The sequence below is a fragment of the Scardinius erythrophthalmus genome (genome assembly GCF_964197995.2).
Source record: "Scardinius erythrophthalmus genome assembly, chromosome: 9".
Taxonomy (NCBI): Eukaryota; Metazoa; Chordata; class Actinopteri; order Cypriniformes; family Leuciscidae; genus Scardinius; species Scardinius erythrophthalmus.
Window position 1 is genome coordinate 25,360,964 of NC_138229.1, and position 24,321 is coordinate 25,385,284.

At 38.6% G+C, this 24,321-nt stretch overlaps 3 protein-coding genes across 4 annotated transcripts; all 3 read left to right on the forward strand.

Annotated features, from left to right (window-relative positions):
* The first annotated feature begins 1,389 nt into the window (after positions 1-1,389).
* Positions 1,390-5,924, forward strand: LOC308695838 (putative flap endonuclease 1 homolog). The gene is made up of 11 exons (XM_081374085.1): positions 1,390-1,577; positions 1,830-1,905; positions 2,044-2,146; positions 2,258-2,312; positions 2,820-2,881; positions 3,003-3,139; positions 3,254-3,314; positions 3,461-3,592; positions 5,203-5,348; positions 5,419-5,560; positions 5,641-5,924. Exons 1-11 carry the CDS (start codon positions 1,496-1,498, stop codon positions 5,695-5,697), a joined length of 1,053 nt encoding a protein of 350 aa, XP_081230211.1. The 5' UTR covers positions 1,390-1,495; the 3' UTR covers positions 5,698-5,924.
* Positions 5,925-7,076: 1,152 nt separating this feature from the next.
* agfg1b (ArfGAP with FG repeats 1b) lies at positions 7,077-16,873 on the forward strand. Of its 2 annotated transcripts, XM_081373660.1 has the most exons (12): positions 7,077-7,395; positions 8,742-8,835; positions 8,914-9,029; positions 10,613-10,757; positions 10,888-11,044; positions 11,598-11,714; positions 13,335-13,476; positions 13,578-13,654; positions 13,731-13,826; positions 13,938-14,090; positions 14,351-14,439; positions 16,052-16,873. In XM_081373660.1, the coding sequence occupies exons 1-12, from the start codon at positions 7,229-7,231 to the stop codon at positions 16,109-16,111; spliced, it is 1,413 nt and encodes a 470-aa protein (XP_081229786.1). In that variant the 5' UTR covers positions 7,077-7,228; the 3' UTR covers positions 16,112-16,873. The 2 variants fall into 2 exon arrangements, with proteins under 2 accessions (XP_081229786.1, XP_081229787.1); XM_081373661.1 differs by lacking the exon at positions 11,598-11,714.
* A 2,314-nt stretch (positions 16,874-19,187) lies between these two features.
* On the forward strand, positions 19,188-23,592 carry fbxo36b (F-box protein 36b; the record flags this gene model as incomplete). The annotated part of the gene is made up of 4 exons (XM_081374095.1): positions 19,188-19,283; positions 20,078-20,186; positions 20,325-20,497; positions 23,374-23,592. 4 exons carry the CDS (start codon positions 19,188-19,190, stop codon positions 23,590-23,592), a joined length of 597 nt encoding a protein of 198 aa, XP_081230221.1.
* Between the last annotated feature and the right edge of the window lie 729 nt (positions 23,593-24,321).

Genomic DNA, 24,321 nt, shown 5'->3' on the forward strand with positions numbered 1-24,321 from the left:
ATTTTGTTTGCAGACTTTGCAGTCGCGAACATTATGTAGATACGTAGTTCCGCATTCGACCGCTTCAGACACGTCGGCACGCCCGCCATCTTGGAACGGTCAGCGTGTCGTCACTCACATTAGAATAAATGATTGATGCCACAACTCCTTTTTTTTTTTAAAGATTTAACCTTGATATGAAAATATATTTTGAATATATTGCGTTCTCTAAAAACGTAAAAGCTATGAGAACATTAGAGTGGCTGGCACTTAATCTGGACTGAAATTCTGAAGGACCCTGCTGGAGTATTGTTGTATTTTTGTGGTATGATGGTAATGATGATCATTTTTGTTGCTGTTTTTTCAAGCATTTAAGAAAATAAAACTAATAACAATAATAATAATTATTATTATTATTAATAAAACATTGTGCAGCTTCTGGTTGTGAAACCTCTAATTCCAGAAGAAATGGGATAAAATTTCATAGGTGAGAACGGGTTTGGTTTGGATTTTTATATTAACTCAATATTACAGGTTTTTACTATGGTAACTTTTTAATGCCATGTTAGCTCCATCTTGTATTGTGTTAGTTTAGAAAAATCATCTGCTTAAGTCTCTTGCAGATAAAGATATTCATATGTGTCTATTAAAGTCCCCCTGTAGTCAATAATTGTATCCCTTAAAACCCGTCTTTGATCACCAAAATGACATATTTAAAAAAATATCTTCAGGCTTTAAAATAGCTTAATGTAACTCTACACCCTTGCCTCATTTAGTATAAGCGGTTCTATGTTCAATTAAATTAGCCCCGCCTCCACTCACTCACACCAGCTCAGAGATCCACTCTTTGACCATCACATGTTGAAGTGATTGGTTACAAGGTAGTTTGTGATGTCAGAAACACCAGCAAATTCACTGCAGTTTTAAGGAGAAAATAATACTCAGCAATGGTGTTGACTTATGAATTTGCTCATGGTTTGTCTTAAACCACATTAAACACCACAGCATTAAAAACTTGATTTTCAGGGGGGACTACAGTTGCAGATGCTAAATCAAATTGCTCTTCAATGTTCAAGGACCAGCTTTGACCGTTCCAATATGCTAGATGGAACATGTTATATGTATAGCGGCCCATAGAAATATGGAATAAAAAAGACTGTCAAAAACAAAGCAAATGTCATATCTGTATCTGTTTTGAGCGTACGCACAAATGGTATTGATTTGTGCACTTGTTTTTTTTTTTTTAGAGAGCACTTTTTTAAGCAGTACGCACGTGTGGTTTTGATTTTTGCCAGTCTTTTTTTTATTCCATAAACAGCCGCTAATGAGAATTCTATGTACATACATCTATGGTCGCGAAACGAGTTGGTGACGTCAAGCAGTAGTGGCCTATCAGCGCTATGTTACCATGGCAACCACGTGAGCACTGCGACTATGCGGAAATGAAGCTGTGTGATGAAGGACAATAACATCTGTCCTACCAACACGATTGGAGTTAAAACATTTTTCATTTAAAATGGGGATTATAAAGTTAGCGCATTTAATTCATTTTGACGCTCCAGCGTCTATGCGCAACAAAGAGATCGGTGATTATTCGGGTAAGATCAATGCATCGCAGTTTAAAATGTAACAGAAAAGCTTATTGGGGAAACCGTAGTAAAAAATAATAGGCTATACAATAATGTATTGTCATGTATAAAGAAGAGAAAACCGTAAGAAAAGCAGTTGACAGGCCGAAAAATGTATCTCGAATGTACACTTCAGAGTTAATATTAGTTGTCATCTACTCAAAAATCTTTTTGTTATGTTTGCCTAAAATCTGTAACAACTGTCATGTCTCTGTGATCCAGGGAAGATTATCGCACTAGACACATCTATTGTGGTGAATCAGTTTCGCACAGCTCTCCCCAGCCATCTGAAGCTAAGGTTTGAATAAAAATGAATTGATGAAAAATGAATTGTCTGTTCTCTTTTGTAAATCTTGTGATCTTCTATCATATATATGTGTGTGTGTGTGTGTGTGTGTGTGTTTTATCTTACAAATATGAACATCTGATGTTGCAGCCCTCTCACAGGCTTGTTTTACCGCACTCTTACTTTCCTGGAGTATGACATCAAGCCTGTCTTTGTACTTGATGGCAGACCGCCCAGTCAAAAGAGAGCCGTGGTGAGAAGATGCGTTCTAATCAAATTATTTAATAATTACATACATATAATAATTATATAATCCAGTTACAGTATGTGTTTAATAATATGCCATATATTTGAATTCCTCTAGCTGGAGAAAAGAGCTCAAATCACTGGCTATAACAGCTCGCAGAGCCCCTACACAGGTGTGTGGCGATGTAAACATTACGCTTTAATAAGTCTCTTTTGAAAGAATGGTCACCAAGGCTGCGTTTATTTGATCCAAAATACAATAAAAGCAGTAATATTGTGAAATATGATTAGAATTTAAAATAACTTTTTTATAAATTATTATGTTTTATTTCATTCCTGTGATGGTGAAGCTGAATTTTCAGCATCATTACGCCAGTCTTCAGTGTCACATGATCCTTCAGAAATCACTCTAATATGATGATTTGGTTCCTTAAGGAACATTTCTTATTATTATTATTACAGTTGTGCTGCTTAATGTTTTTGTGGAAACTAATACATTTTTTCAGGATTTTCTGATGAACAGGAAGCTCAAAATAACAGCATTTATTTGAAATAGAAAACATTCCTAATATATCTTAAAGTCTTATAAATATATATTGTATAGTTTCATGTTGTTCAATCACTATTCCCAATTTGCTGGTGACTATGATATTTATGCACATTGTTTTGCACTTTTTTAGGGTCCAGCTTTAAACAAGAGTGCCTACGTCTCCTAAAGCTCATGGGTGTGCCGTGTATCCAGGTATTTTATTTTTGTCTTTTGTTTCCTATTTAATTTAGTTAGCGTTATACAAATAACTACTCCATCATATGAATTTGAGGGGTTCCTGTTTGACTTATTTTGACATCACTTTGAATGTCAGGCTCCAGGTGAAGCAGAGGCACTGTGTGCCCACCTGGTCAAAAGTGGCACAGTTAATGCTGTAGCCTCAGAGGACATGGACACACTGGCATTTGGAGGGACTGTTCTTCTCCGACAGCTCAATGCAAAGAGAGACAGGTGAGATTAAAGTCAAATTAATTCCCCACTCTGATTATAGATTTTGCAGAAGAACATTCAATGTTACATTGTACAGTAGCTATCATGGTTTTGTCCTTATCATTTCTCTCACAGTGAGGTGACAGAGTACTCCTTACCAAAGCTATTGAAAGCTCTACAGCTGACATATGAACAGGTAAAACATTCAGAATTTCTGATCATTAATTGATTTGCATTTTTTTTTTTTTTTGGTAAGGTATTTGTAGAAAAGATCCAAAAGAACAGGACTTTTTACACCATAAGTGTGTTTGTTTAATTTATCTTTCTGTGTCTCTTTCCTAGTTTGTTGACCTGTGTATCTTGCTGGGCTGTGACTACTGTGATAAGATTGGAGGTCTTGGGCCGAGTCGGGCATTGAAGCTTATTAAACAACATCATACAATAGAGGGTGTGATGGAACATGTCAACAGAAAGGTATTTGTTTGGAAAAAAAAATCGTATAAACCAAATAAATCAAGCCCTGCTAAAGTCGACATGAAATGGACATTGGGATTGTCTTTTCTTCCCTGTTATCATAGGCGGAGGGTAAACCAACTAGATGTGCTTCCTCCTCAAAAACACATTTAAATAGAAAGTCATGAAATAGTTTCAAATTCTGTCATTAAATACTCACTCTCAAACCCGTAAGACCTTCGTTCGTCTTTGGAACACAAATGAAGATATTGATGAAATCAGAGAGCTTTCTGACCGCTTATAGACTGCAATGTTATTGCCACTTTCAAGGCCCAGAAAGGTAATAAAGACATCGTTAAAATAGTCCTACAGAGGTCCAACCTTAATGTTATGAAGCGACAGAAAACCTTTACATTCGCAAACCACTATAATTTAAACAGAAAAGCAAGCATACTGTAATGTGTGATTTGACATATCTACACGCAAAGAGCATCTCTAAAAAGCTGTCACTCATCTCATTTCATCTCATAAGGTTCCGCTATAATCAATGAAGCTGACTGCACAATCAATCTCTTATTTAGCCTAGATAATGTATACACTTTGTTTGTTAAAAGTTAAAGGTGCAATAGGTGATTAGCTACAGACAATTATTTTGTTATGGTGGTTGAAAGTCTCATATCCTGAAAGCAATCACTATGTTAAGCGGTCTATATGTATTTATATATAATCTGTGGAAGGCGTAGGACCATAAAATGTTCGTTCAATCATTGCATTCGAAATGAAATGATACCATGTGTTCCCTGTCATTCAACATGTGTTGGATTTGTGTGCGTGCAGTACAAAAACTCTGGCGTTTTGTGCAGTGAGTGGATTATAACTGCGTTCAAGAAATCAACAGATTCAGTCATGTTAAAAAAAGGACACCCTTTTGCATTCTATGGTTTAACCTTTGACCTTCTGAAGAGTACAAACACTAAATTCTGTTTCGCCAATATGCAATTATTATTTCTATGGAGAAAACTGATCCTAGTGGTTGAGGAGATTGAGTTCCTAGAAAAGCGCTATATAAATGAAACTAATTAAGACCTGCTATTATGGGCAGCACTTCCCCCAAAAAGCAATCAGAAGCAACAGTCAGTGGTTTGAGCGTGGCCAGCCTTACACACTCTCCTCTTATGACTATTATAATGTATGTCTGAGTGAAATGGCTTCTTGAACAAGAAGAAGTGTAGGAGAGGGATTTTGTCCATCTGGAAAGTATTGGATCATTGTCGTCAGTATTATTGTGCTCATGTCATTAATGAAGAGATGTAAGTGCAAGGGGGTTGGGAAATAAATGTTTTTGAGTAAAGATTTGTTTAAAAACTGCATAGATAAATCATCTATAATATACACTGCACCTTTCCTTAAAAAATAAGAATTGTCCATTTTGATTCCATGGTGACTTTAAAGCTGATCCCACTAGAAGGCAGCGTTCTGATAGTTTTGTCGTGACTTATTCACTCTCATTAGCTTTCTACAATATGATTTTCATTTATCTGTGGAAAACAAAAAAATGTAAAGCAGAATGTTCAGGCTGCTGTTTTTCGTAAACCAAAATTAAAGGCGACTTTGGCTGTCAATTCTTACAGACACACCCTATCCCTCCAAACTGGCAGTACAAGGACGCCCGGAAGCTGTTTTTTGAAACACCACAAATTGACGACCCTGTTCTGGCCTGGAGTGAGCCTGATGAAGAGGGTCTGGTGCAGTTCCTGTGCAAGGAGAAGCCTTTGAAGTACGTCTCTATGTTCTGATGTTTAATAGTATCTGAGATTTGGGTATGTGACCCTATTCACTCTTTTAAGGGAGGAAAGGGTGCGGGGACGCATGAGGAATTTTCGCGAGTCTCTCTCTAAGAGAAGGAAGCAGAGGGAGGTGGATGAGAAAATGGGCCTAACTAGACAGTCACGACTTGAAGAATTTTTCCCTGCGACACGAAAGAGAAAGGTTAGATATCAGTTTAGAAGTACTGTAAATCGATTGATTGCTTGAACATTGTAATAAACAGTCTTGACTTCTTTATCTAGGCTGAACCTGCAGCTGTGGGAGGATCCAGTGGGAGAAAACAATCAAAAATTGAATAAGACGGACCATTTTCAATCTGGGATCTTAAAGCATTAATCAAACCATCATTTGGACAGAAGAGTTAAAAGTATAATGGCATCGATCTGTTTTAGATATTTTATTATGTTCAACTGGCAAAATAATGTAAAACAAGTGCCAAGATTTTAAATTTTAAATAATGCTTGTAACTTTTATGTTTGGGAGCCTGTATTAAATTACAGTAAACCTCATTTTATTTCTAAATGTATACTGTGCTTTATGATGTATTATTTATTACATTATTATACGATACTAGTGTAGCTTGTGTTTAATGTGGTTAAATATCTTATTGCCTATAGATACATATAGTAATGTGTGTTTGTGTGTCCGTGTGTGTGTGTCCTGGTAAACCCATTATGGGGACAAAATGCCCCACAAAAATGGCATAACATTTTGGGGTCCCCATGAGGGAAACCAGCTCACACAGTGTGTGTGTGTGTGTGTGTGTGTGTGTGTGTGTGTGTGTGTGTGTGTGTGTGTGTGTGTGTGTGTGTGTGTGTGTGTGTGTGTGTGTGTGTGTGTTTGTGTGTGAGAGAGAGAGTGAGAGTGTGTTTGTGCTTTGTCCTTTGTATATGTATTTGTATATGATCCATCTAAAAACTACTAAGTACCAAGCTAATATCTTGTTTTTCGGACATGGTAACTTTGTAATGTCATGTTTTTTAGTTTTTTTTTTTTTTAGTTTTGCAATACCATGGTAATCTTTAAAGTACCTAGGGATACCATATTCTGTACATACCATGATGTATGAATATGGGAATCATTCAGTGCCATAATACATAAGAAAGCACCATGATATTACCATGGTTTTGGTCAGGATACCATAGTGACACAATAACATGGCTTTTCTGTTCCTATGACTTTTCATTGTGTGTTATTTAACCCTCTGGTGGTCTTTTCCATTTTTAACGTTTTTTCCTTCGTCGGAATGGTACTTGATGTATGAACGCACACAAAACAAAACAAAAAAACTGTGGACATGATTACAAAAGGCTAAATGGTCTTAAAAACTGTAATACTGTGAGTTGAAAATACTAAATAGTTGTCTAATATTAAGGTAAGTATTTTCTAATATTAAAGAACAAATATAAACACAAAGTATAGAACATGCTTTTCTTTAAAACTGCTTATTTTCTTCGGTCTCTTTTGCACTGAGGAACACATGTCTGACCCCTAAGCGAGTGCCATGATGTAAATACCGTGAAACATGAATGTGGACATTAGGGTGTCAGGCTCTCGTTTACAATTAAATATTCATACACTCATTTAACTCATGTTTTTGACCATGTTCCATACAGTAGAGGCGTTTCTCTCCAGTGCAGTAGATGGCAGCATTGTCATGTATAGCCTGCAGCGCTCCACATCAGTCCGGTGAAGAACAGGCCGTTTATGGCTATTCCTGGCTGTCCTATGTGGAACGATCTTCCAGCGCTGCCGGGTGTGTTTATGCACTAGATTTACCCATACCTCCAGCCTCACCTGCCCTAGACTCGACAGCTTTATTATTTCGTGATGGCGGCGAGTGCCAAGCGAAAACAGGAGGAGAAACACTTGAAGATGCTTCGGGAGATGACCAGCCTGCCTCCTAATAGGAAATGCTTTGATTGCGATCAGCGCGGCCCGACCTACGCCAACATGACAGTGGGCTCGTTTGTGTGCACCACCTGTTCCGGAATACTGTAAGTTTATAACGAGGTCCTTCATATTCACACAGATGGTGAACGAACTTGTTGTTTTTTCCTCAAGAGTCTGTATGGGCAGACGCCTAACAACCCCTCCCATCTGAGAGATCATCTGCAGAATGTGTCCCAGCTGTCTCTAACATCACCATAACATCAGCTTTCACAAAAATAGATTCAGAGCCAGAACAGCCGAACTTCACGATCCGTTTCAAATTAGACGGTGTGACGTTTGTGCCATTTGGCTAAAATTGTGTGTGTGTGTGTGTGTGTGTGTGTGTGTGTGTGTGTGTGTGTGTGTGTGTGTGTGTGTGTTCATAAAGTACTGTGTCAATGTGTGACACACCCATGTTTGAACATTACAGCTGCTTATGCATAAAATATGTTCATATCTAGATAAACTGAAAAAAATGAGTGGTATTCAACTGGCAGACAATGCCACTAGTGAAAATAATGGTATGATGTTGTGCTGAGATTTGGGCCCCAGGTAGTGCACATGGGGTCTCAGTTCATTGCCTGGTAAGATGATGTCTCTATGACATTTTGGTGCAGAGTAATGACAGGGGCCAGCAGTGACCACCAGAGGGCTTTGGGGCTCCACACTGGAACCTAGATTTACAGTACTAAGTAGAAAGCCACCCCTGTTATCAGTGTCTTTATGACATTCTGGTGGTGCCAGGAATCAATATGACTAAATGGTGCTCGAGCCTCAGGGGGCCCCCAAAGAGCTGTGTGACTCGACATTGGGCCTCAATTTAAGGTTCTAAGTCAAAAGCGCCGCCCCTGATGTCAGTGTCGTTATGACATTATGGTGCCGAAATACGACTAAATATGACAGGGGCTCCACAAGGGCCTCCGGGGGCCCCCAGAGGGCTGTGGGACTCCACATGGGGTCTCAATTTAAGGTTGTAAGTCAAAAGCAACGCCCCTGATGTCAGTTTCCTTATGACATTCTGTTGCCGAAATATGACTGAATATGACAGGAGCCCCAAACAGAGCCGCAGGGGTCTGAACGGTGCTAGTACGCTGCCTTGAGTCAATTATAAAGATTAAAATGTATAACAATTATTTTACATTTTAATATTAATAATTAATGATTCATTTTTTAATCTGCCTGCAAAAATTGAAATATGATCATTTAGAAAAGTCAGAATTTTTTTTTCAAATTCCATAAATTGAGGTATCATGTGCTTATAGTGAAAATACTTTTTATCCAGAAGAATAACAAATATAAACACCACTAATAATGTACGACTGCCATAATTAGGGATTGCCAACTTCTCAGAGTTTAGTCTTGTCTCTGCAGTGACCAATCTATGATGTCTGTCATTTTATTTGTATCCCAGACGAGGCATCAACCCTCCACACAGAGTGAAGTCCATTTCTATGACAACTTTCACCCAACAGGAAATCGAGTTCTTACAAAAACACAGCAATGAGGTACAATACGCTTTAACACATTACAGTCTATGCACATACTGAGGCTCCTCTAAATATTCTCTCTTTTTTTGTGCTCAGGTCTGCAAACACATCTGGCTGGGGTTGTATGATGACAAGAGCTCTGTGATCCCAGATTTCCGTGAACCTCAGAAAGTCAAAGAGTTTCTTCAGGAGAAATATGAGAAGAAAAGATGGTAAGGAGTCTCTGGTCAGATCCATCCTCCTTTTGTGACACGTTGTTTCTGTGTAGCCTGTTGTTTTTTGCTTTGTACACGTCTTATGTGCCAAATGCTTTTGAGATCATGCATTTCAGATGGCATTATTGCTGTTGTAGTGCAAAAAAGCTGTTCATTTTCATACAGAGGTTCTTCAATAAATTCTGATGGAAATCTCATCGGTGGAATCAGGAAATCACACTAAAATACTAAATCTATACTGTCCTGTCTCAGTAAAGGCAAAAAGAAATCTAAATCCACATTGAACCTTCACACTATCTGCCAGCTCACAGACCAAAAATGCCTTAGGAAAAAAAAAATGACAGTTTATGAATTTGCATACTGTAAATAAAATAATTCTTACCCATAGCATATACACTACCATTCAAAAGTTTGGGGTCAGACTTTCTTTGTTTGGTGGTTTGAAAGAAATGAATACTTTTAAGGATGCATTAAATTGATCAAAAGTGACAGTAAAGACTTTTTATAATGTTACAAAAGATTTCTATTTCAAATAAATGCTTCATCTTTTTATTCATTATTCATCCAAAGAATCCTGAAAAGAAAATATATATGATGGTTTCCACAAAAAAACCCATTGATTTCAGCATTGATGATAATAATAAGACCAAATAAGCATCTTAGAATGATTTCTGAAGGATCATGTGACACTGAAGACTGGAGTAATGATGCTGAAAGTTGAGCTTTGACATCACAGGAATAAACTACATTTTAAAATATATTAAAATTGAAAACAGTTATTTTAAATTGTAATAATATTTCACAATATTACACATTTGTCTGTATTTTGATCAAGTAAATGCAGCCTTGGTGAGCAAAATAAAATCTTACCAACAGTTCCTCCAATCTGAGAACCTCTGCTTTAAATTTGGCATGAAGCGGAAGTTGCAATTAGTCTTTTTTCCCCTATTCTGAAGTATATCCAAGTGAAACGGCTTCTTGAACAAGAAAAAATGTAGAACAGAACCTGATTTTGTCCATCAGGAATTGATTGGATGATTGTGGTTTGCTCTTGCTGTGATGTCATGTGAGTGACAGGTTGTCCCGCCCTCAAGCCAGTAAACACATCATCAGAGAAGAGAAGAGATGAAGATTATGAGGGCACATAATTAAAAATAATAATAATGACGTGCACGGATAAATCATTTATAATTAATACTGCTATGTACTGCAATATTCCATTAAAAAAAGAAAAGAATTGGCAGCATTGTCAGGCCATGAGTTCCCTCAGGTGTTTCTAATGGGATTTTAGAATGGTGGATTTCAGTTTAAGAGTAGTCCTCAAATAAGTGCAGCATAATAGACCTCTTTCAAAAACATTAAAACATCTCACCTACCCCAAAGTTTTGAAGGGTAACTGTGTAAATTATGTTGTAGAACAAAGCCCTGTCATGTTAATCATGCACAGACTTTTTTTAACTACTAAATCAAAAACCTCTATTCTAAAAACTCATAAAATCCCAAGGGAGCCCATGGCAAATTAGCCTTCCGGGTTGACCTACAAATTAACAGCTTTATTATTGTGCCACCGTCATTTGCAGGTATGTTCCCCCAGAACAAGCCAGGGTGATAGCTTCTGTGCAGGCCTCAATATCTGGTTCATCTGCTAGCAGTACCAGTAGCACCCCAGAGGTTCTTCCCCAGCCCCTCAAAACCCTGCATCTTACCAAGACTCCGTCTAACCAGGTAACTAACTACACACAAGCACCCACACATTCGTACTTTCATTCGGAGCCACAGAACAGTTATTTCTTCTCCGTGGAATCAGGTTATGCCCTGCTTTTCTCTTCATGCCTTCCCCACGTTTCTGTCTCAGTCCCCAGTGACCAGTCGTGCTCAGGCCCAGTCTGCAGGCCAGGAGAAGAAGTTTGACCTCCTCTCTGACTTGGGTGGAGATATTTTTGCTGCACCTCAAACTCAAACTGCCAGCTCCTCAAATTTTGCTAATTTTGCACATTTTAACAGGCCCTCAGGTAACCATTAAGATTTTTAATAGATTGACAGCCCTAATTTATGTATAAAAAAAAAAGTCATTTAGATGCCGGTCGAAAGTTCCTTAAATTGTTTTGTCACTACTAATCATCTTGTAGCTTTTCGTCATTTATTTAAAGGGATAGTACACCCAAAATGAAAATTCTGTGAAAATTTGTTTTCTCACTTTCAATTTGTTTCAAACCTGTCTGACTTTCTTTCTTCTGTGGAACACAAAAGATACATAGAATTTATTTAAGTATGTTTGTGGGATCCAATGTTGTTTTGGACCCCACTGACTTTCATTATATGAATAAAAACAGATCAAATGCTACATGAGGTCAGAAAATGAGGACAGAATTTACATTTTTGGATGAACAATCCCTTTAAATGTCATTTCAACTACCCTACTCTACAACCATTTGTGAATGAAGTCAGTCAGCTCAGTGTTTTGCTTTTGCTTGCCTACATTTATGTCAGAACCATGATTTCAGACTGTCACTTTAATTTTCCTCATGAGTCCTGTTCATTTTGTTCAACCTGTGCTATCTATAGCACAAAATAATTCCACTACGGAGTTTGCCAATTTTGATTCCTTTGGAAACGCCAGTGGACCGTCACATTTTGGCACATCACCCCCCTCAAAGCCTTCCCTTCAACAACCCCACACAGGTACCACACCCTGCCCCCATCTATTGTGCATTTCATTCACGTCTATTTCTATTTCCTGTCATGGTTGTTACAGAATGATATTGGCTAAATATCACCTATGTTGCTGCTGGCTTACTTTAACAGAACTGTACCAGTCATTTAAGGAAGATAATGGGTAAAAGAAATTACACTTATTTTTTTCATCTGCATCTTTTAATTTATTTAAAAAGAAAAGAGAAAAATATTGAAAGGAAAACCACTAGTTAACAATAACAACATTGTATTCTAGGTGTAAGGAGAATATGTATTACTTGAGTGTATTAGAGTCATTTAAATTTTTCTTGAAAATGGATGGAACCAACATGAGTACAAAGAGTACATATCTAAGAACATGAACGGTTTAGCACCCTCGTTCCTCTCTGAACTGTTGATAGATCATCACCCAGTGCAAGCTCTTAGGTCTGACAATCAGAGGCTTTTAGGCCCTGTTTACACCTGGTATAAAGATGCGTTTTGGTCGATCAGACCACAAGTGGACGACACTAAATACAGGTGTAAAATGTTTTGAGCTTGTCCACTTTCACATTATGAGAAGCTCACCAGCCACACAGGATTCAAACTTGGTCTGATGGAGAGTTTAGTTTGATATCGAAAAACATACCAAGCACAATGTTCTCTCACAATTCCTGATTTCTAACACACACTCACAGCGTTCGGCGTGGGCTTGCGGCTGTCAGAGTTCACATGTAAATTGCGTAAGCTTATTTTATCCATTTGACCGCTTGTCTGAAGTTTAAAATCATTGGTTTTAAACTTTGGTTTTAAATCATTGGTAAGCCAATCACATAACGTTTGGTTATGACGTGTGTAATGCGCTGGCTCAGCCGCATCGAACTTCCACTGTAAACACATGTATGATGCGAAAACAAAACCATCGAGCGAAATACCGGCGTGAACATGGCTGTGAACGACTTTTGCAGATTATGTGAAGTAAATCTACGCATCCACGGTAGGTACAATCAGCGTGTACGTCACGGCTCTCAGCCCGCCCTCTGTTCGTTGATTGGCCGGATGTTTTGAGGCCGGAGGAAAATTGGCAGATAGGTCGCTATCTCAGACTGAGTACAGAAGGGAACTGAAATTGAGCGGAAGTACGAAGTCTGATGTAGTCAGGCTATGAAAAAGACCCTCCCTTCGAAGAAATCAGGATAGAAGTGGTTGAAAGTGGACAAAAGAGACAGATTAAAACACCAGGTGTAAACGGGTATGCGTCTCCCTCTTCTACTTGTGATCCGATCGACCAAAACACATCTTAATACCAGGTGTAAACAGCCTTAGTTCTTCCAAAAACCGCAGCCCCTCGAAAACTTTGGAACAGCCTCTCAATTCAAATCAGAACTTCCCCTACATGACCCATGTTTATATGACCCTATTTCACCAGGCTTACATTATGTGGTTTGATACCTTACTCTTTTATGCTCTGTTTGTCCACTGCCTGAATGCATTTCATGGTTATGTTTGTTACTTGTGTCCTCTTGTACAGCACATTGGTCAACCGCAGTTGTGCTTTATAAATCAATTAAATTGAATTAATACAAGAAGTCTGAGTATAAATTTAAGCTCTACCTTTATGCAATTCAGGAGGAGGCATGTCCATTCCTCCACTACCCAATGTGGCCCCTGCCCCGCCTCTGAGCGGTTTATCGAGAGGGGACCGTTACGCGGCCCTAGCTGAGCTTGACAGTGTCCTCAGTTCCACCGTTACCAGTGGGAGCTCACAAGGGTGAGAGATCACTGCATTACTGACCGTATATTCTCTGCACAGTCCACCTTGCTTTTAGTCTGTTCATGTACATGTTTTTGTGTGTTAATGCACTACCAAAGTGTGTATGGAGGTGTCCCAGGAGCTGCTGCACCTCCAGCTCAGCCAGGAGTACCCAACATGCAACAGGGTTTTGCAGGTGGATTTTAAGATTCGTTTAAGTAAGTTTTAACATGCAAGTCTTATAAACTGACTCGAGACTTTTGATCGTGCAGCTGCTCCCTCCACAAACCCATTCGTGGCTGCTGGAATGGTTCAGGAGCCCATGTCTACAAATCCATTCCAAACCAATGGGAGAGCAGCCGCCTCAGGTAAAACCTCGCTTTGGTCGAGATCAGCATGCTCGTTATGTGTGTGTCCATTCAAGGAATGAGCAGATGAAACATGCTACTCCTCCTCTGGTCTCCTTTTATTTACTTTAGCCTCATTTGGCACTGGCTCCATGAGCATGCCAGCTGGCTTTGGGAACGCAACCAGTTTCTGCCTGCCAACCAGTTTTAGTGGGACCTTCCAGCAGCAATTCCCTGGCCAAGGTCCCTTTCCCCCACCTGCAGCCTACCACCAACAGCCCAATGGTATGTGAGACTATATTTGTGTTTTCGTGAGTGCGAGGTGGCCCAAACCCCCAGTGGCTTATGCCTTTCTGTTATGCATACTCATGAGAAAGGCTGTGTTTGTATGTTATTAAGCATCAACTCTTTTTGCTTTTCCTGCTTTGATGTGAGTTTTGGTGTTGCATGTGTTGGAGTAGCAGGTTCAGTGCTTTAGTGTTGAGGTCAGTCTTTAATGTAACACACCAGCTCCATGGCCTTTCATCTTGTATGGTCCTCCTCAGGGGGGTTTCCAGCCTACGGACAGGCCAAACCTATGGGCAACTATGGGCAGCAGGTCACAGGACCTGGGATATCCAGCAACCCATTCATGGTAAGCAAGCCAGTTGCAATGAATTAAATATTAAGTATGAAGGATATTCTTTATTTATTGCTTTAAAGCAGTGGTTTTCAATTTGACTTGAAGGCTCCCCCTGGTATTTCTCCTTTAATTATGACAAAGCTGCTTGATTTCCAACAGTTAAAGTCCATTCCAAATGAAAGTCCCCCATGAAATCAAAATGCAATTTTTTTTTTTTTTGGGGGGGGGGGGGGGCTTTTAGTATGAATATGTTAGCCTTAAAGGAACCGTATGTAAGAAATGTATTTCAATTAATCATAAAATGTCCCTGATATGTCACTTGACATTAAGAAATCATGTTCATTTCAAATACTTATATCACTGACAACAGTAGTACGGCCAGGATATTGTCATTTAAAAAGTGAAGTTGCAGCCCTCTCAACTGATGTTGATGTTGTCATGTTGTGTTTTGGCCTGATGCCCCACCCTCCACCTATCTACCAATCACGAAGCCAGTAGTGTTTCGGCATCCGGGTTGCCAGCTCTGCTCTAGTTACCACAGCTGCAGCTACAAACGTATCAGCCTACGTTCCTGCTGGATCATGCAGCCTATCTGGCAACCTCGAGTCAGGGGGGAGGGGGAGGGGATACACCGGAAATTACTTCACATGTTGAAAAATGAGCTAATTTCATTTCGAACTTCTCACAGAAAGTTTCCGCCTAATATTACACACATGGATTTGTTCTTAACCTTGTTGGAACATTGATGAATTCGGAGTATTTTAAATGAGCGATCACGTAACCATGTCCATATAAGGGCTTTCCGCACACGCTTTCCTTTCTTCTCTCTCAGTAAACATGACGCTGTCTAAAGAAGACTGAGAGCACGCGCAGCAAAATCCTCAAGTAACGCCAAGTGTGCCATCCTCAAAACAAGTTAAAACAAAAACAAAAAACACCTTTAATACAGACCCAGATTTAACCAGCTGTACATATGCAAATCTGCATCTTTATGCAGGGGAAACAGCTCAAGCACCTTTTCTTGCTCTTTTACTGTAATGATGAAATATATTTAAAAGAATATGTATAAAATTCCATCTTAACACGTTTGTAAGGCCAGGGTATGTGATTTGTGTATGAGATTTTTCAGTTGTCCCTACATTTCAATCACAAATCATGCATACGCACAGTTAGTGAACGAGACCCATTGTTTACTTGGAATGATTTACATGTAGTTTATTTGGTGTAATTGATTCAGAATCAAGAGTTTTATGTAGAGAGCGATCTACATCATTAATTCCCTTACCTTACATAGATGAACAAAAAAGAAGCAACTTGGTCCTCACTCAGGGTTTTTCAGTTGATACCATTCAGATGACACTTCACAAAAAGACATTTAGCACCAAACTACTGAATGCACCTTTAATGTCTTAATGGCGGTCTGACTCTTAATGGTTTTACATCTATTGTACTTAATATTAGACTGCATTTAACATGAGTAATCTGTTCTCAAGTCTTCCCATCCACAATAATCATGATCATTTGAAGTAGAATTAACTTGATATAACGTGCTCCTAAATCTGCAATGTTGTTGCTGGATGGCAGAAATTATCCAATTCTTTATCCACTCTCGTTTTCTCTTCAGGGTGGAGGCCCGGCGGGACCGTACCCAACAGGAGGCTCCTCCACAAACCCCTTTCTCTAAAGCGCTTTTTCCACCACATTTCAGCTGCATCATGCACACATTCCGCATCACCAATGCTCTAAAACATTGTCTTCAAGAATCTGAAAGTATTCAGGTTTTGTATTTACTGCACTGAGTCTTTGACATTTCTAGAGAAAGAGCTGTGGATTCGCAGGTGATGGTCTTCCCCACCCCACCGGTGTGTTCTGGACAAAAATCCACGATTGTCCCACCTCATTTATGCCTTCAGCTCAATAAGTAATGTTTTATGCCTAGAAAGTAAGCTCCTTGTGCATATCAGCATTTGTAATCCTTTTAAAAACATGTTATTCACAGAGAGAAACTGATGGAAACAGCAGAACACAATGGTGTCTAGGGATGCTGTGATTAGCTGTACAAACAACTTCAGTTTGTCCTTAGCACCTGCTCTAGCAGAAATGTTTTCGTTCAGTCAGAGGAATAGACGCCGCTAATTGCCTCAAGGAGGTAAGAAAACATGGTTTGGATTAAAACCTGACACCTATTGTAAAGGCAGAGGAGCTCAGCACAAGATAAAGCGGGTGTCTACAGCACAAACGGGCCGAGTAGATGTAAGTGGTAGAGTACGCCTTTCTATGATCTCCCCTCGGGGAGCACCTTGGGAAATTGGCAGGTCTGACCTGCGGTGTTCTCCAACGATGGGTTTTTGACCACATCAAAAGTTACCATTAAAGGAATACAAGTTAATGTGTACATATATAAATATATGTATAAAATATTAAATGATTTTTAACTACTGTGTTACATGCGCCTGTTTGTGCTTTTTTTTTTTTACACTTCATTGAGCAAAGCTAGAGTTTTTAGTTCTCAATTATTGATTGTGATCACGTATGAATAATTTGAGGAAATAAATCCATTTGTTTTTGTAGTCAATTTTTTAGAATATTATCTCCCACCCCAGTACACATACTGTATTAGACACTCTTTAAAATAAAGGTTATTTAGTGGCATTGGTGGTTCCATAAAGAACTGTTTAGCATCCATGGAACCTTTCCATTTAACAATAGGTTCTTTATAGTGGGAAACATTTTCTTTAGATTATTAAAACTTTCTTCACACTAAGAAAATTGGTTCTTTTAAGAACTATACTGAAAGGTTCTGTTGGGAACCCAAAATGGGTCTCTGGAATCACAGCAACAACAACAACAACAAAAAAAATTGTGGAACCTGTATTTTTAAGAGTGTAAGAAAGTAGGACCATGTAAATAGCAAAGAAAGAGGAAAAAAAATAATGATGAAAAATAGGATTCATCATAACTATTGGAGCATGAACATGAAATAACAACCAAATTAACATGCACAGGCTGTGACACCTGTTTTTTCTCGCATGAATAGACATGTTCTTTAGAACAGTTTGCTTTAACGCATTTATCTAATTAGAATATTAATGATCAAAGTATTATCATTTCTAAATTTGTTCTGTAAAAGCTGCCAGATGAAATAACCTCCATCCATTATATTTTTCGTCACAATAGACGATCCTGTCTTACTGTTAATGTTTTGTTTATTGATGGATTCATAAATTTGTCAGACCCCTTAATTTTTCACAATTTATGTTGCAGCAGCTGTGCTACATGTACACATACATTTTTTACATTTCACACATTACACAGAATTTTTCGCATCTAAGTTACACTAACGCCCCATAGTGACATCCAAAACTGATTTGTGATAAATTTGAAAATAAAAGAAAGTGTATCTGGTAACCAATAGCACAACCAATAACTACTGACACATTCGGTAATGTATTAGAATGATGGACGGATAGACTCAAAATAACCTGTTCACATTTGCGCGCGACACTGCAATTGGCGCAGTTTTCGTGAAAACACGAATACTCGTCTAATAAAGGGAAATGCGTCCATTTAGTAGGAGCCACAGGCGTAACTATCGGTAAGCAGGGTAAGCGGTTGCTTATGGGCCCGGACCAATCAGGGGCCCGCCCGCGTTACTGGAAGATATTGATTGACAGCTGGGTACCCCTATCGCATTTTACTACATTTAGTCTGATCGCATTTGAGTTCGGATAATTTTACTGACTCTCTCGTTCAATCTCGTTCATCAAAATGAACGAATCTTTATTTGAGTAATTCGTTCGTTTAAGTGGCATTAAATGTTATACTTTTAACAGCCAAATTCCCCGAAAACATCCACCTACGCAATCTCAATCATATTTTGAATGAAGAAATCATTATAATGCAGCCAACGATAATTTACAGGGAACATAAATATTTAATTTACCTTCCGAGTCTTTGGTTTATTTGTCATGTGACGCACGCAATGAACGGATCGTTCGCGAACGACACATCACTGAATTTGAATACATAATGACGACAACGTTTGACTGATCATTAAATAAATGTTTGAAACGAACAATGATGAATTTGGTGTAATTTGTTTCTAATTGGGACTGGGGAATCCCCGGGTTAACATGCGCATTGCGTGCAAAACACTAAAAAACGTTGAACTTGAGACAGATATAAAGGAGTCGTCAAATTTTAAACGAAAAACGAAAACGAAAAGAGGAATTTGATAAATGAATTAATAAATTAACAAAAATAGGAAGCTTCTTTAAAAAGATGACACATGGGCAGATCGAGATTGAGATGGAGCAAGAGAGTGAAGCGAGTAAAGCACCTGAAGCGATTGAGAATGCCCGTGCGCAGAGGAAAGCCCGGAAAATGCAGCTATAATGTAAGTGAGCATCTTTTTTTGGAACTATGTGTATATAGTAGTGACAGTAACAGTAACAATGTGTTATGGTGCGCCGTCACCAGCAGGTTTTTTTTTTTTTTTTTTTTTGGTGCGCGTAGCGTCGTCACGTAGTATGGGGGCCCACCTTGATAATCCTGCTTACGGGCCCGGTGTTGGCTCGTTACGCCACTGGTAGGAGCAGTAAACATCAGGTCCAGTCACTTATTTAATGTGCTAGATAAATATGGCGATTAATGATTGTGAAATCACTCTATGATTGCCTCTGTATGGAGATGATGACGCAGACTGTGTATGTGTTGGAGTCTCTGTTGTCCTGGTAACAACGCGTCAACGATATCTGGGAATGGCGAGCTTGCTGGGAGAAACTCTGTTTGAGCTCAGTGGACAAGGTCCTGCACCTATGAAGGACTATTTCCACTTTGTAATTACACAGACTGAGGTTTGTGCGAGTTTTTTTTTTTCCTTAAATGTATTGTTAACACTAATGCGTTATACTCTTGCGGCAGCTTTATGACCAAAAGTCTGCTGTTTGTTTGTTTATCTCTTCTCTTCATATAGAAGATCCTCCAAACGCAATGCCAAATGTTTCCGCTGGAAACAAATTGGTTAAGAAATTAAATTTACACATTTGTGTCTTCATCAGGTCATATTTACTAAACTGAACGTTTTATTTTATACAAAATAAAATACAAATATTTTACTAAATAATTTGGACTCTAATATTGCTAGAAAATCAAAGACATGTCTAATCAAGTCGTGTTCCAAATTTGAAGTTGATATAACAAACGTTGAGAAGGTTTTAAAGTTTCCATCATGATAGCACCATGCTCAATTTCAAATTAATTTTGAGTGTTTCATATTTTAAAGACCAAGCTATACCTAATTTTTGATGATTACTAAACTATGTGATGATTTAAAAAAGCATGCCAAGTGTCCTGCTAAGTTACCTGGACAGTGGACACTCACAGTTAACAAGCTAAACTCTAATGATCACACTGAAGTGTAGAAGAAAATAACTTATAGCCTATTTAGATCAAGAACCTATTGGTTACTAAGTTACTCAAGATCCTACAACATATCACTCTGGAGATGATCATTAAAGTAGCGTAGCTCTGAAGAACTGTTGGCCTGATTAAAAACCACTATGCATCTGCAAAGAAAAAATTGGAGGTTTTTGTCTCAGTTTTACTGTAGACTATTATTTATGATAATTATGAACATCCTTCACTACAGGTTGTTTGGAGCTGGTGGAAGATTTCTTTGAGATCAGACTGTAGGAGCACACCACCAGGACAACTGAGAGAATCACATGAAGACTTCTTAGAAGACAGCCGTCTGCAAAGTAAGTTATTCAGCAACTTACTTTGTGCTTGCTTACTATTCCAGACATACACTTTTTTTACATTTCAAATAAAGTGAGTAAAGTCTTTTAATGTAGCCTATTTCTCATTCAATGAACAACCTGGTCTATCTCATCCAGATCACGTTGCCATGGTATTTGGTCCTCGCATCTTGCAGTACTCCAAAAACTTATGCCAAGGCCACTATGATTACATTGTCCGTCTCCCCAATGCTTTGCTTTTCACCATCATGGCACACCTAGACCTTGAAGACATTTCAGGTCTTTCACGCACCTGCCATAAATTTAAAGAGGTAAGGCCTAATGAAAACCCATTGCGTTTCAAAGTGTCATAGAACCAAACCAAGTGGCTTTCATTTGAAATAAAATAGCTCAAGCACACTTTTTAAACAAAATATTTCACATAAAATGTTTGTAGAATGTCTTAAATTGATTATACATTTTAAATTGCTGTTTGTATGTATGTTAAAGGTGCTCTAAGCGATGTCACACGTTTTATAGGCCAAAACATTTTTTGTCACATACAGTAAACATCTCCTCACCATCCGCTAGCTGCCTGTCTCCTGAACACACTGTGAAAAAACGCGGTCTCTGTAGACACCACAGGCTCCACAAACGGCAACAAAAACAAACTGGGCTCACCCGCACCACGAAACATAACAAACTGTTCCAGCCAATGACCGACAAGGAGGATTTGGGGTGGGGTTTGGGGTAGTGCTGGGCGGTTTACCGGTTCATACCGAATACCGGTGTTTATTTTTGTTACGATATGAATTTTTAATATACCGCAATACCGGTGTATGTCGCTTTAATCGGAACGCGGCGCAGCGCGACACAGTCTCACCCCTCATTTACAACACACGTCTGCGGCGCATTACAGCTGCGACAAGGTTTTATTCCGTCCTCCACGCGGTGCGTCAAAATAGACTAGGCGCCTATATTTAGCGAAGCGGCGCGGAGAGCCGCTTCTGGGAAGCTTCGATCTGAAACACAAGCATTGACTAGAATGGGCACGAGACGTGTGGGGGTGAGAGTGTCTTTTTTCTCGCGGCGCGCGTGTTTTTATACTGTATTAACGTATCTGAAGTGAACTGACGGTCTTTAGAAAAGTTTCTTTGTTATTACGATTGAATCTTTCTTTATCTTTCCTGATAAAGCAGTGTTTATGAGCGTTGCTGCTTTGTGTAAGTTACAGCCGTTACCGGGGAAACCACTGTTTCTGCCGCTCCTAAAGCGCGTCCTGCTGGCACCTCTTTGTAAACAGCCTTGCAAACCTGTATTATTAATATTAGTGTGGATTTTTTCTATAATATTCACTCATGACAATAAAATAGGGCATTATAAGTTAATCTACTGCAGTATTTCCTCTCTCACTCAGTAGAAAATGTGGTTAACACCCATCATGCTTGAAAAAAAAAAAAAAAACCGGTAAAAACCGTGAAACCGGTATAATTTAGAAAAAAACCGTGATGTTGATTTTTGGTCAAACCGCCCAGCACTAGTTTGGGGGGTTAGTGCGTGGATGAGGAGGAGGGAGGGTCTAGCTAACCTCCGTTTTGTTTGACAATACTTTAAACGTCAACAAGAAGTGGCGTCACCCAACATCACTTAAGCCTGGTTCACACGGGACGATTTTAAAATTGTCAGCTGATTTTCCAAACCTGAGAGACCCCGCACACTGCGATAAAAAATCACGGGTCTAACAGTTTTGGTCGTACAGTGTGTGGTGCGCAGCCACACGGCACTATCAACACATCACACACGAACCGATTTGACTCCAGAGCATTCCCAGGTCAGACGGGAAATCTTGCAAAATCCCTCGAGATCAAACGTGACTTCAGAGTTAATGCCGCCGACTGTTTTGATTTTGTTTCCCAGTGCCTCGTCACCTCGCGTTCTGATTGGCTACACGCCACAGTCCACAGGCTGCGTGCTTGTTTGTCTTGGGGGACACCACAGGAGAAATCGGGCCAAAACAATCCAACATGTTGGATATCCCCGATTTGAGATCGGAGCGGTCCCGACGTCCTTCCGAGCAGATGAGAGCAGTCTTAACACACCACACACGGCAGGAATATCTGATCAGATTATTTTACGATAATCGGAGCATCCTTAAGATTGTCGGAAGGGGTGAAAATCGGCCTAATTATCCTGCCGTGTGAACCAGGCTTTAGAGCACCTTTAAATGCTGTGCTGGTTAGTAACTGATTACATGTAATCTGGATTACGTAATCAGATTCCAAAAATTAAGTACTTGTAATTAGATTATATTACATTTTAAAATACTTGTATTCAGATTACAGTTACTCTTTTATTGATTACTTGTTATTCTAAAAATGGCTGTCAAATATTCACACTTCATTCATTCTCCCTATACTACTAGCCTACTTTTTTTTATCTTTTAAATGTTCCTTTCTAAAAACTCCTTCTGCTTGCATACGTTCAGAAGATCTTCCAGGTTTGTGGAATTACCCACACAGACCATCCACTATATTCATGTGACTATCACTGAAAACTGAGACCCCTGGCTTTTGGTCACTGGATTTACAGAAATCATTTCACTTTTAACAAGTGTTTTCTCAACATTTCAGATTTAATCAACTCTTGATTTACGCATGAATTATTATTTGAATTATCCCTCAGATTCAGTGAGTTATTTAACCATTCATTAATGTCTTTGGACGTTTTTTTTCTTTTAACAAATTCACGTTTACATTTAATTTCATCGCATGACATGCAGGCAAACAAATTAAATGATCTTTTTTATCTTTTTTAGTAGTGTTTTATTTTTAAATTATTTATTTTAATTAAAAGAAAATTATTTAATTAGTCCATAGCTTTTCATTAAACACAGGATCCCCTGCAGTTCCATCATGATAACAAAGAATGGAATATATTTTCTTTTTCTTTGTATTTTAATATCAATATGGTACAAGATTATTCTACTCAAATCAATGTGTTGAACAAGTTAGGTCAAAATGAATCTTAAAGTAATCAAAAAGTAGTCGGATTATATTACCTTAAATATGTAATGTAATGGATTACATTATACAGTTTGTGTCATGTAATTTGTAATCAGTAACCGATTACAATTTGAATGTAATCTACCCAGCTCTGGTCAAATGGTTACATTGAAGTGTATGTGCTTTCTGATTTTTTCCCCCTTCAGCTTTGTAACTCCGAGGAGTTCTGGGAGCAGACAGTAAGGAAGCATTGTGACACTGTGACTCCAACAGTGGAAGCTTTAGCTAAAGAGGTTGGCTGGAGGACAATTTTCTTCACTAACAAGCTGCAGCTGCAGATGCAGATTAGCCGCCGGAAGCAGAAGGAGAATCAGCCCTGTGATGATCAAAACGAGCCAAGTTCCTCTTCTGTTCCTTTTGAGTAAATGGCTTCAGGCCCTATTCAAAGTCTGATAAAGACTTTCTTTCTCAAAACACCATTTTTACTTGTTTTATGCATGGAAGTTTCACTGTTGAAAATAGTTGGCACGTTAATGTTTTTGTACGTCTTGCCAGACTGTTACATTTGCTCAAATCTAAAAAGTCTAGTAGAGCCAAAGACCAGTTTTGAGGCAAAAACAAAAAACAAAATTTACTTTACATTTCACAACTTGTAAGACAAACTCAGTCACTCATTTTCTGGCATAATTATTACATTATTTGGAGTTACATACATATCCTAAGAGATTTGACCAGCATGTGGGTTTTCTTTACAGATATAACTGATAAATCCCAACAGTATTTTCCTGTTCAGATGCCAATTTTTGTTAAGAGGAACGTAATGTACAAATTTTGATTGCTATTTTATTGCAAAAACAGTCTTGTCTTGTTTTGTCTGTTAAAAAGACATATTGCATTTCTATAATAAAATATTTCTGGTATTTTTCCACCCTAAATCTTCATTTATTTTTATTTAGTTAAAACCCTGGAATATTCAACCTGTAAATGCTCCCAATGAGCCTGAAAAAGAACCAAATTGCTTACCACAGCTATGCAGACGACACACAGATCTACTTAGCCCTATCGCCTAACGATTACAGCCCTATTGACTCCCTGTGCCAATACATTGATGAAGTCAACAGTTGGATGTGGCAAAACTTTCTTCAGTTAAACAA

What these genes read in the sequence shown, in the direction of transcription:
- LOC308695838 (XM_081374085.1), top strand. Translation starts at nt 1,496, where the DNA reads ATGGGGATTATAAAGTTAGCGCATTTAATTCATTTTGACGCTCCAGCG. An exon ending in CCAGTCAAAAGAGAGCCGTG is followed by an intron (nt 2,147 to 2,257) that starts GTGAGAAGATGC and finishes GAATTCCTCTAG; the next exon opens with CTGGAGAAAAGAGCTCAAAT. An exon ending in TGGGTGTGCCGTGTATCCAG is followed by an intron (nt 2,882 to 3,002) that starts GTATTTTATTTT and finishes TTTGAATGTCAG; the next exon opens with GCTCCAGGTGAAGCAGAGGC.
- agfg1b (XM_081373660.1), top strand. Translation starts at nt 7,229, where the DNA reads ATGGCGGCGAGTGCCAAGCGAAAACAGGAGGAGAAACACTTGAAGATG. An exon ending in ACATTTTAACAGGCCCTCAG is followed by an intron (nt 11,045 to 11,597) that starts GTAACCATTAAG and finishes TGCTATCTATAG; the next exon opens with CACAAAATAATTCCACTACG. An exon ending in CTACCACCAACAGCCCAATG is followed by an intron (nt 14,091 to 14,350) that starts GTATGTGAGACT and finishes GGTCCTCCTCAG; the next exon opens with GGGGGTTTCCAGCCTACGGA.